The sequence below is a fragment of the Sitophilus oryzae genome, unplaced genomic scaffold (genome assembly GCF_002938485.1).
Source record: "Sitophilus oryzae breed Bouriz unplaced genomic scaffold, Soryzae_2.0 scaffold_857_pilon_pilon, whole genome shotgun sequence".
Classification (NCBI taxonomy): domain Eukaryota; kingdom Metazoa; phylum Arthropoda; class Insecta; order Coleoptera; family Curculionidae; genus Sitophilus; species Sitophilus oryzae.
Genome location: NW_022147480.1, coordinates 2,700,082 through 2,712,397, shown reverse-complemented (window position 1 = coordinate 2,712,397; position 12,316 = coordinate 2,700,082). Strand labels below are relative to the sequence as shown.

The following is a 12,316-nucleotide window of genomic DNA, read 5'->3' as shown; positions in this document are numbered from 1 at the left end:
AGTATCCAACAGGCAGAAATCTACGCTATCGAGAGATGCGTACAACTTATCTTAGATAGGAACTATCGGAAACAAAAATAGCCATCTTGTCTGATAGTCAAGCAGCGTTAAAGGCGATCAACTCAGTATCAATCAATTCGAAATTGGTCAAAGAATGCATAGAGAAGCTGAATAAATTAGGCAAAGAAAACAAAGTCCTCCTACACTGGGTGCCTGCTCACCAAGGGATAGAAGGCAATGAAAAAGCAAATAATCTAGCTAGGAAAGCAGCGAACACTCCACTAACTGAACCAGAACCGTTCTGCTTTCCAAGTGGTAACCAACTCAAGGCGGAACTCAAGAACTTGGAAGATTCCATCCGCAACCTGGAATGGAAATTTTCCAATGGTCTAAGACACTCGAAGAAGTTTCTGAGGGCTTATGATCAAGAAAAATCACAGATCTTCCTGGGTCTGAGTAAGAACAATCTTCGGATTGTCACGGGGTTTTTAACAGGACACTGTCTCCTCAATGAACACCTCAGTAGATTGAAACTAAGAAGAAACGGCGAAAGCAGATTCTGTGGGGAAGATGGGGAAACACCAGTGCACCTCATCACTGAGTGCGCCGAGATGACAACCATTCGTGCCATGAATTTTGGGACGACTGATATTGGAGATGGACAACAACCCTCTATAAAACCGTCCCAGATACTGGCTTTTGTCAAAGCCCTGGGACTGTATGATGAGTTATGATTCAAGAAAGAGGGACACAATGGATCTGTAAGGTCGAAGTGATTAACCCCCCTCCCACTCATTCTAAATTCTAAAAAATTCTAAAAATCTAATATAGAAGACGCTCTGACCAGATTCCATTTACCGTAATTTCCATATTGCGTGAAATTCTTCGCCAGTCCGTCGTTCGATAACAATGATTAATTTAATTAATTTTACAGCCGCGATACTAATTACCGGCATGTGGTGCCTATCGAGCTGAAGACGGACAACGGCTTCAAATCATATAGACCAGCCATTAGTTACCGGTTAAGCTTTTCGGAAAATAACTAAAGGAAAATAACTATAGGAAGATAATAATTTGGAAAAAATTTAAATTTCATATTTTTTTTATGAAATAGCATCACTTGAGAGCCTTATGTGAACGATTAACAATAAATGAAGTATATTCGATATCATTTAAAATTGGCTAACTGGAATTTAAATTTGGCGCTGGGGATTCAGGTGGTAGCTCTGCTGTAAACAATGCCAAGTTGCAGCATATATTTATTTATTTTCTGACATTCTGACACTTAGTTTTGTATGGCGAGTTTTTGGTTTAAATAAACAGTGTTGTGATACTTAAGCTTAAAAATGTTTACTAGCAGACCTTGCAGTCGAACATTGTTCTTTTTAGAGCTTCTTTTAGTGCGAAGTGTACAAGATAGCTTAATAGCCGTAAAAAACTCATCGCAACTTTATTAGAATATTTTGAACGGGAAAGCGGCAGTAATTATGTCCTTTAAGTGCTGTTAAGTAGGTCAGTTTTGTTGATGTAAATAATAACTACTTAGTGACTAAAAGTTTATTTGGTATGAACTGTAGTTTCATAGTTTTACATAAATTTAATAACAATAAAATACATAAATGTAATATGAAATAAAATAAAACAATATATTTCTCACATGACGCGACGGATAACCAATAATTATTGACGTGTGCTTTAACAAAAATTGTTGTATACCGTTAAGCTTAATGAAACCCCTGTCTTTATACTCATGCAATTTATTTGTTAATGAAGAAATTCAATTGTGCATACGTTACAAACCCTTCAAAAAGAAAATAAACTTATCTTTGACAATGCTAACTTCGTAAACTATTAAAAAAAGCAATTTCGAAAGAACTAAGAAACATCAGGATGTCATTAATAACAGTTGTGTTCAATGATTGCATTCATTTATTACAAAGATGGAAGGCAGTGACTGGTATGCGTATGCAAATGACAATTAAAATAAATATTTTCGAAATAACTTTGTTTTTCATTGCAGAATTTTCTGCATTAGCGGTCACTCTTTACAAATATAATATTGCAGTTAACAGAAATACCGTATGATCGAAAAAAAACGGCGTCCAGTTGGCTGGGAAATGAACATCAATGACATTTCCCATATAAATTTACATATAGAACGACAGCGATCTTCATTCCATAGCCATCGCTGACACCGTTTTTTCTCGATCATACGGTATTATAATCATTTTAGTTTAAATATAGATGTCGTAGTCTCATAGTGTATTCCGTCTTTTCATGAAGATCCTAATCACTTCAAGAAATAAACTAACCTAATAACTTAACTAAACTAACTAATTTAAAGAAGGCATCCATTTTTCTCAAAGAGACCTGGTTCAAATTAAAAAAGTAGAAAAAAGACTCAAAGTCTCGGTCTCAACGTTTATACAATGTTAAACTGTTACACGTGTTTCGCTCATATACGAGCATCATCAGACAAACACAATTAAAATTAATCCAAATACACGTTCACATTTTACAATTAAAACAACCTAACAACCCCTTCGTTGTGTCTTTTTTCTACTTTTTTAAACTAACTAACACTATAAACTATCTTCATAAAAAGACGAAATAAACTATGAGACTACGATACAGACATATTGTTAAAACTGACAACATTTTATTATTCGATTTAGAACAAAACATGTTCAGCAAGTAAAAACATTCATTTATGGTAAACTGATGATAAATAATTAAATGTAATATAACTAATAGTTTCCGAGTTATTGACTTTTGAAAATATCACTTAAACAATTTGATTTAATTAATTTCGATATGTTCAGTTTCATTTAACGATGCCATTCTGCCGAAACCGTGATACTTAATAATATTCGACATTAGTTCTCAAGTTAGCATTTATAGCTGTATAAAATGAGAGTATATCAAGTCTAGAAATTACAAAATTTTCGTTGAACATTTCAATTCTTCAATTTATGTATATTGTGTATTACGATTATTGCTTAAAATTGAAGGAAGAATTGAAATATGCAATAATATACAGGGGGTTTCATTTAAAAATTTTTTTAATGTGACACAACTTTATGACCGACCCTGTATACTTAAATTTACTAGTAGTTAATAGGAATCTAAAAACCCATTACATCAGTATCACAGTTTCGGCAGAATGGCATCATGAAATCAAACCAAACACATCGAAATTAATTAAATCGAATTGTTTAAGTGATATATTCAAATTTTTGTGTGTATTTCGATTTTTGCTTAGAATTGAAGAAAGAATTGAAATATGTAATAATATACAGGGGATTCTATTTAAAAAAATAAAAATTTGATGTGCCACGACTTTATGAACGACCCTGTATAGTTAAATTTATTACTCGCTAATAGATATTTAAAAGTCCTATAACTTTTGTATTTAACTTTTTGCGGTATCTCCTATATTTTATCTAATAATCGACCGTTTCCATCAATAAAACATAGAAGCGGCCCTGTATATTTAATTAATAATTTTTAGTATTTCTTAAATCAGAATCAGAAGAAGGGGGACACGATATATCTACGTATAAGGCCGCGGTGGTTAACTTAACTCCCCTCCTGTACAATCTACAATCATTCGGATTTATTAATTGCTAAAACCTGTGAATTTAAAGGCAATTAACAAAATATCTCTCTGATTGAAATCCTGAATCAAAACCAATTAAACGAGAAGCGCCAAAAGAGTCAAGTGTGCCATTTCCGATAAAGACAAATAAATCAAATACGTAAACTAATTATTAGAAATTATTATGGAAAGTGCAGCAGTACAAGCGAGTGACATGGTTTTGCCAAATGCCTGAATTACTCCTATGGCGGTTTGCAGTTTCGATTTCTATTGAAGTAACGGACCGATAATTACAAAATTATTTACTATTAGTCGCCGACTAATCATGCGAGACCTTATTTACCGACTGATGAGCATATTTTCGTACTTTTTTTTCATTACCCGAACAACCATAAATTGGAATTTTTCTTTTGGCACAGTGACACAGATTATTCTCAATATTTCTTGTTTTTAAATTATTTATTATTCAGGAGGCAGTGACAGTCAACATCGTCATGGAGTTGCGGTCATTCTTGATGAGAGTCTTTAGAGCTCGGTGAGGAACTTCGTACCTTTTTCTCCTCGCGTTTTGCTTTTACAACTTGAGTCATACTGTGGTACACTCAATCTGATTCAGGTCTATGCTCCAACAGCGGATAGTGACGACGAGGAGGTGGAATCGTTCTACAAAGAGATTGATGAATTAACTAAAAGTCATGAAATTAACTAAAAACAAAGACGTTACTTTGCTCCTGGGCGACATGAATGCAAAGATTGGACAAGGTTCCTGTGGAAAATGGATTGGGCAGTATGGACTATGGCGGTTATGGCGAACGTAATGAGCGAGGAGATCGCCTTCTACAATATTGCCAAGAAAACTCCATGATAATAACTAATACGTTCTTCAAACTATCAAAACGTCGCCTATACACATGGAAATCGCCACGAGACAGTGAGAACCGCATAGTCCGAAACCAAATTGATTATATTATCCTCAGAGATACAGGAATGCAGTGAAAAGTGTCAAAACATACCCAGGAGCAGATGTAGGCTCGGACCACAACCTTCTGGTGACGGAGATTATGGTGAAGCTCAAGAAGCTGAAAGTTTTGTTGAACCAAAGATCTATTGATACCAGCCTACTAAGAAGTAATAACGCGAAAGTGAAGGTGTACCAAGGTATAAATGAAAACCTAAGTAAATTGATAAATTGCTGTTCGGCAACACAGAGCCAACCTGAAGACATGTGGCAAAGTTTAAAATCGGCTATTATAGAACCCTGCAAGAAATATCTGAAACCTGAGAAAAGAACAATGCGAAATGATTGGATGACTGATAAAATTTTGATGCTTATGGGAGAAAGAAGGAACCTGAAAAATACAGACAGACAGGAATATAAAAGAATACAGAAAGTCATCAAATATAAATATCGTCAAGCTAGGGAGGAGTGGATACAAGAGGAATGCACTGAAATAGAAAATCTGCAAAGACTTCACGACTCACACAGTATGCATAAAAAAATAAAAGAGTTTACTGGAACTGTTCGGAAGCAAAAATCGTACATTCTTACAAATGATGATGGAGACATTGTGTTGGAGATTAAAGATCAGTTGACTCTATGGGAACAATACATCGAAACCCTTTTCAACGACCAAAGAGAAGAAATCACTACCAGCATTAAAAATGAAATGGGGCCATCTATTTTAAAGGAAGAAGTGCAAGCGGCAATAAAAGCAGCCAAAGATGGGAAAGCGCTTGGCCCTGACGATCTACCTGCAGATGCGCTCAAGTTGATTGAAGAACAAGACTTAGGTGCTATCACTTCTCTATTTAATAAGATCTACGAAACAGGGATGATGATACCAAGGGAATGGCTCCAGTCGACGTTTGTCACAATTCCAAAGAAGCATAATGCCAAAAAATGTGAAGAACACCGCACGATCAGCCTTATGAGTCACACACTTAAGATCTTTCTCAAAGTCATCCACCGCAGGATTTACAGAAAATTAGAAGAAGATATAGCAGATACTCAGTTTGGCTTTAGAAATGGTTTCAGTACTAGGGAGGCTTTGTTTGCCTACAATGTCTTAATGCAGCGATGCCTTGATGTCAATCAAAACGTATATGTCTGCTTTATTGACTATAATAAAGCATTCGATAAAGTAAGACACAAACAACTAATAGAAGCGTTAGAACAAAAAAATCTCGATACAGATAAGAGATATACAAATAATAGTAAAACTGTACCTTAATCAAAGTGCGTCTGTTCGCGTCCAATCTGAACTGACAAGAGCAGTGGATATAAAACGAGGAGTTAGACAGGGATATGTTCTTTCACCACTCCTTTTCAACGTCTACTCAGAGGAAATCTTTAACTAAGCCCTCGAAAATGATGCTGGTGGAATACTAATTAACGGCATATCACTGAACAATTTGCTACGCGGACGATACAGTCCTTCTCGCTGAAAACATGCAAGACCTTCAGAATATGTTAAATAAAGTCATCATAACTAGTCGAGAATATGGTCTGACACTCAATGTTAAGAAGACGAAATACATGATTGTCACTAAAACTGGAGTACCCAATGAGCATCTGTACGCGGAAGGCGAGGAGCTCGAAAGAGTAGAGAGGTATGACTACCTGGGTACAAGTGTCGACTGCACCGCGGATTATTGTTCAGAAATAAAGATTCGCATTGAGAAGGCCCGTGCATCCTTTGTGAAGATTAAGAAGCTGCTCTGTAGCCGCGATTTGAGCCTAGATCTGAGAACTCGTATGCTCAAATGTTATGTATTCCCAGTCCTTTTGTATGGTATGGAAGCTTGGACCCTCAACGAGCTTTGCGACCTCTTGGCCATATCATGAGAGGCCCAAGGTATGAGATTTTGCAACTCATAATCCCGGGAAAAATTGTAGGAAAAAGATCTGTTGGAAGGAGAAGAATATCCTGGGCTCAGAAACCTGCGAAAATGGTTTAATGTCACGTCATCTGACCTATTTAGGGCCGCAGCTTCCAAGGTCAAAATAGCAATGATGATAGCCAACCTCCGATATGGAGACGGTACATAAAGAAGATTTCTTGTTTTATAGATTAACTCGCAGTCACTGAATGGAAATAATCGAATCCCTTTTTGTGTGTGTTTTGGAAGAATAACACTATTTTAATTTACTTTTTCAGTACTACCAATAGAATTGATGATGAATAATTTCAAGAAGCACAAATCCACAATATTTATTTTTTGTGAAAGCGTTTCGAAATTGACAGTTTTTGATATTTATTTGAGATTCGAAATGACATTCTTTTTGGTACTAGTTTCTAAAAGTGACACTTGTTTAGGCACTAGTGCCTAAAAGTAAAAAATGAAACGTTAGAAACAATTAAAATATTTATTTATTAAAAATCTTAAAGGTAACAGGAATTATTTGTCATCGGCTTCTTTCATAAAGCGTTCTATTTCCAGTTTTGTAAATACTTTTGATTTCTTTGCCTGATATCCGGAAGCTTTTCTTTTTAAAACTGCAATAAGGTTTGTGAATTTGCTAATATCTACGTTCCTGTTCAGGTTTTCAGTATGGCAATGGGATCATCTCATCTCTCCCTCCTTTATTAAGTAATATTTTTATGGAAGATTTTAAAAATAATACAATAAATAGTTTTTCGAAAAAGCCTGTATTATGGCTGCGTTATGTTGGTGATATTTTTGCTATATGGCAACATAACGTTTCTGAAATAGACATTTTTTTGGATTATATAAATTCTCGCGAACCTACCATAAAATTTACTTTAGAAGTAGAGTATGACAAAACATTAAACGAAATACAAACCCCAAATCATAGACACAATGGTATAACAATACACAATATATACAACTTACAATTCCATACATACGAGGGGTTTCGGAAAAAAATAAGAAGGATAGGAAAACAATATAACATACGAACATCTTTCAAAACACAAAATACACTTAGATCCATTTTATCACATACCAAACCAATGAATACAGAACAACAAACAAAAAATGTAATATACAAAATACCAGGTGGATGCGGTAAATTTTACATTGGTGAAACATCTAGACCCTTAAGACATCTTAGGACACAGGGCACAGAATAAATTTTAATAACGCTAAAATTATAGAATAGAAGAATAGAAAGAAAAAATAAAAATAAAAGAGGCTTATTTAATACAATCTAAATGTATTGCTCATGCATCTGTAGATGTTAGCAATGTATGGCGATCGCTTCTTTGATTTTAAAGAACTTAACGTAAATAAACATAACATGCGTAAAAATTAAAAATAATCATAGAGAAAGTTTGGGGCTTTTTGGTTTTACCTTATTAAGTAATTGTTATTAGGTAGTAATTGTTAATTTTGAAGTTTAACTTGATCTAATGTCATTTTAACAGAACGTCAACGGTTTTTAATTTCTTCGTTTTTAGTTTCTTTCGTAAACTCTTTTAATTTTCGTTTATTTCTTTTAATTTTTCTTTATTTTGTTAGTTTTTTAATTATTATGAACGAAGTGATGATAATGTGATTTTGTAATAAATTATTTACATGTAAATGAATTAAATATTATTAGTAAAAATTAAATAAATTTATTAATTAGGTTAGAATTTCTTTTAATCAGACGCTATCCTGATTAGAATTAATAGAAAATAGAAAGCTTATCAAAAACATATGTTTATTAATAAAAATAACATACTCTATGAATAACTTTTACTGTATCTTAAAAACGCCCTTATTAATCTGCATACCTACTTACCCTCATATGCAAATTAAAGAAAAACTGCGTTCATGTACTAGCATTGGCGAGTTCTTTGTTGAAATTTAATCGTTTTACACTGTAATAAACTGCAAAGCTCGTCATGAGCGGTTTCTCCTCCATAACACTTAACTCGTATCTATGTTAATTGGTAATTTTTGATTTGAATAAGAACGCAAACAAAGAGCTAGATATACTAAAGACTAATTTGAACTACATACTCATATTAAACAAAGTAGTAGTTCACTGAATTAATTGATAAATATATTACTTTCTCAATTTGGTGTATTCTGGTTTTATTTTATTTTTATAGTAAATAACGGGAAAGAGAAATTATTTGATGTTTACGTAGAGCACACATTTTAATTAAACAACTTAATATTAAATTAAAAAAAAACACTAAGAAAATAATCATATATACTGTTTTTATAGTGAAACCCTTTTTGTGTTCGATATGAATTACTACTGCCATTTATTACCTGTTATTTCTTAAAAAATTTCTATACAGGGTGGTACCTTTCATACGCCACGGAGGCTCCAAGGAGAACGACAGTTTGTATTGAAATTAAATTCTGTGAGCATATGTAGGTTAATTTAGGTTACTTTTTAAAAATATAGAGTGTTCTACAGGGTGTCCCCAAAAAAGTTACGTATCAAAGTTGTGTTTTTTGTAATGGAACACCCTATATATGAATTGATTTTTGGATTCTGGGAGAAAAATAAAGGTGAGTTTTATAAGAGAAGTATATGACTAAAATGTAAGGTTTTGGACATATTTAACATTTTCTAGAAATAAAGAACAATTTTTAAATTACAATAAAAGCTACCTAAATTGGAATTTACTCGGTATAGCCTAATATATAGTTAAATTAACTATTGTACTTTAAATCAAACTAAAACTTGATTCAAAAAGTTATACAGGGTGAGACAAAATTAATATTGAATATTGGTCACTTTTAAAAGCATGTTACTCTCTTATTTTAAATAGAACACCCAGTATATTATTCCGATATTCAATGGAGAATTCATGTCTCTTCAAAATACTATTAAACTTGCCTATCCCTCAAACAAAGATTTTCCCAGATATTTTCATTTACATGATTTCATCTGAGTATTATGAGATCTGAGATCTTTATTATTTTATAAAATCTAGGTAGCTGTGATGTCTGACGTTACTTCAACATAGCCGTCTAATTAGTCCAACTTTAATAACTAGTTAAAAACAAAAAAAAAATCTCAGAAATTTGCCGAGAATGCAAAATTAACCTACATCAGAAAGAATTGATATGATACTATTAGTTGGTGAATGCAGTTCAAAAATATAATTTAGGTAGCTATTATCGAAATTTAAAATTTACTATTCATTTTCGCAAAATGTGAAATATGTCAAAATCCTTAAATCTTAGGTATATGCTTGTTTAATAAAACTCACCTTTATTTTTTTCCTAAAATCCGAAAATAAATTAATATATAGGGTGTTCCATTAGAAAAAACACAACTTTGATGTGTAACTTTTTTTGGGGACACCCTGTATAATTCTATATATTTTTATTCAGTTAACCTAGATATGCTGCCAAATTCTCATTTCGATATAAACTACCGTTCTCCTTGGCCACCCTGTACTTATGTGGCGGATTCATCTATCAAAAAAATGCTATGGGTATTTTGACATTGAAAGAAAATCTACAAAATAAAATAGTTATCTTTTTAAACACTGCTGCGTTAATCCTGGTTAATCCAACGGAGACTAATTGTCAGCAGTGGCTTATTTTTTTCAAATTTTCCTAACGGACAAAAAAATGCTTAACGTTTCGGAAAGTTTTTCCTTCGTCGGAAGCAAAATGTCTTGGTTTTGCAATTGCCCATTACTATTTATAGTGTTCTAATGTATTTTGAAAGTAATTCGGTAGTTCATTTCTCCTGTAAACCATATTCAACCATATTTTATTAAGTGCGCTTGAATATAAAAATTTTGATCATGTTGTAGAGTAGGTAGTATTAACTATTAATGTCATTAATAAGTTTAATGTCATTAATAAGATTAATTAATCTCATTAAGTTTGTCATTAATTTAATGACAAACTTAATGAGTCAAAGAACTCAGTATAGTTGCAACAGGCACCTATATAGGCCTGCATATTTTTATTAGAAAAAACACGTCACAACATTCACAACTAATAAATAATCCATTTGAAAATAGACGGGAAATAAACAGTAGCGTAGTCTTTGCAATTTGTACTTGATTTTTTTTCTTTTCAAATCAAACAAGGGAGTATTTTAAACAAAACCCCCCATACAAAAAAATATAAAAAATAACTATTTCTTATTTTCAAGCTTCAAAAAACTTCCTGCATTTATTATTATATTTATCAATAAAACTTGTAAATGTAAAATATTTTATTAATAATAACACTGAATTTTATACCTTAAAAGTTGATTAATCTTAATTTTTTTAAACCAGTACCTTTTGTCATTATCTTTCTGCAGTACTGAAATATATTATTTACCTATCGTGTGATGTTATTTTACAGCTACTGCAGTTTTTAGTACCATATACGAGATGGCATACAAACTTTATTGACGGTAACTTTATTGGTGGCTAATCTAATAAAACTCTGTCTGGGCACTAAATATTAATTATAAACTGTGCTCTTGGTCTCAGTTAATTTTCCCTCGATCTTTCCTCTACTTAACTTTAAAAGACACAAAACGCACGTAATAAGACGAATCAAAATACAACATCTTCCAAAAAACGCAGGTTATTTGACATAATTTGACACAAATTATAACCTATAATTTGTTAAGACTTTGACAAGCCTCAAAAATCTTAAGTCGAGTTTCAAACATCGTTCATCGTTCCGTCACACGGTGGAGTATTAGCATGAAAAAGGTGTTCGAAATTCGAAAAAGCAAATGTGTTTAAGATTTCCCAAAAAAAAGATAAATGATAAGTTAAATGATGCCTGCAATGAATGGCGTTGCTGTGGGTGTGTTTAGTTGCATTCATCTGTTTCAACGAAACGTCAAAGTTGTTACCATGTTGTTACTTCTCACAGATAAGAGGTAAATGGCTAAATTTTATGTTTAAAATTATAAATTGTTGTTGTTCTTGTGCTCCTTTTACGTTTATATTATTGTTTTGATTGAAAATGGCTCAGCAAGCTGCAGGTATGTATTCTACAAAAACATATTATTTATTTTGATATTCTCTATACTAACGATTTTTTTTGCAACTGAAAGTTAGGCGTTCAGAAAATTTGATTAAATTTGTGACATTTTTATTACACTTAGAGATTTAGTTGCGCATTTCGAAGAATTCAGCATATTGTCTATATACGTTTACTTAGTAAACATTGGGCTTTCATACAGTAAAATAAAATACTGCGACTTTTTGCGACTTTGCTGATAAAATAAGAAAAACATTCTTGGTTTCCTCTAATTTGCAAATCAGTGATATACTAATGCGAGGTGTAAACTGCGATGGCATTGTTGTGTACAAAGCGATCGCATTAGTGCCATTAGCAGTATAGCACAATTTGGCATTAGTAGCGGCTTTAGTGGTATGGGCATTGGTCGCGGATCAGTCGTAGCATTAGTAGTATTAGTTGCGTAATTACTACTGGCATTAGTGGCATTGATCGTGGAAACACTGGAACAGTGATTTTTCTTCCTTTTCTTCAGAATCGACGAATTCTCCTTTATTTTGTTCATATTATTTCCCCTTTAATTGAAAATATCAATAATTTATATAAGGTCTACATAAAAAAAAATCGATCAACTATCGGTGTCAAATACCCCACTGTGCGTCACTCCAATGAGATATGATCTGTCATTTTGTAAATAAACCAATAAAACTGGTTAAAAACAATAAGAGACAACGCATGGATTTATATACCGGGTGCGTCTCAAAAGTCGCTTACCCCTATAACTTTTTTATTTGTTAAAAAAACGAAATTTTGTATATTCGTATA

The 12,316-nt window shown here is 32.7% G+C and overlaps 1 protein-coding gene across 1 annotated transcript; it reads left to right on the top strand.

Moving 5' to 3' along the window:
• Positions 1–4,659: 4,659 nt before the first annotated feature.
• LOC115889834 lies at positions 4,660–5,829 on the top strand. Its single transcript, XM_030909910.1, has one exon. It carries the CDS (start codon positions 4,660–4,662, stop codon positions 5,827–5,829), a length of 1,170 nt encoding a protein of 389 aa, XP_030765770.1.
• The last annotated feature ends 6,487 nt before the right edge of the window (positions 5,830–12,316 follow it).

What these genes read in the sequence shown, in the direction of transcription:
- LOC115889834 (XM_030909910.1), top strand. Translation starts at nt 4,660, where the DNA reads ATGGTGAAGCTCAAGAAGCTGAAAGTTTTGTTGAACCAAAGATCTATT.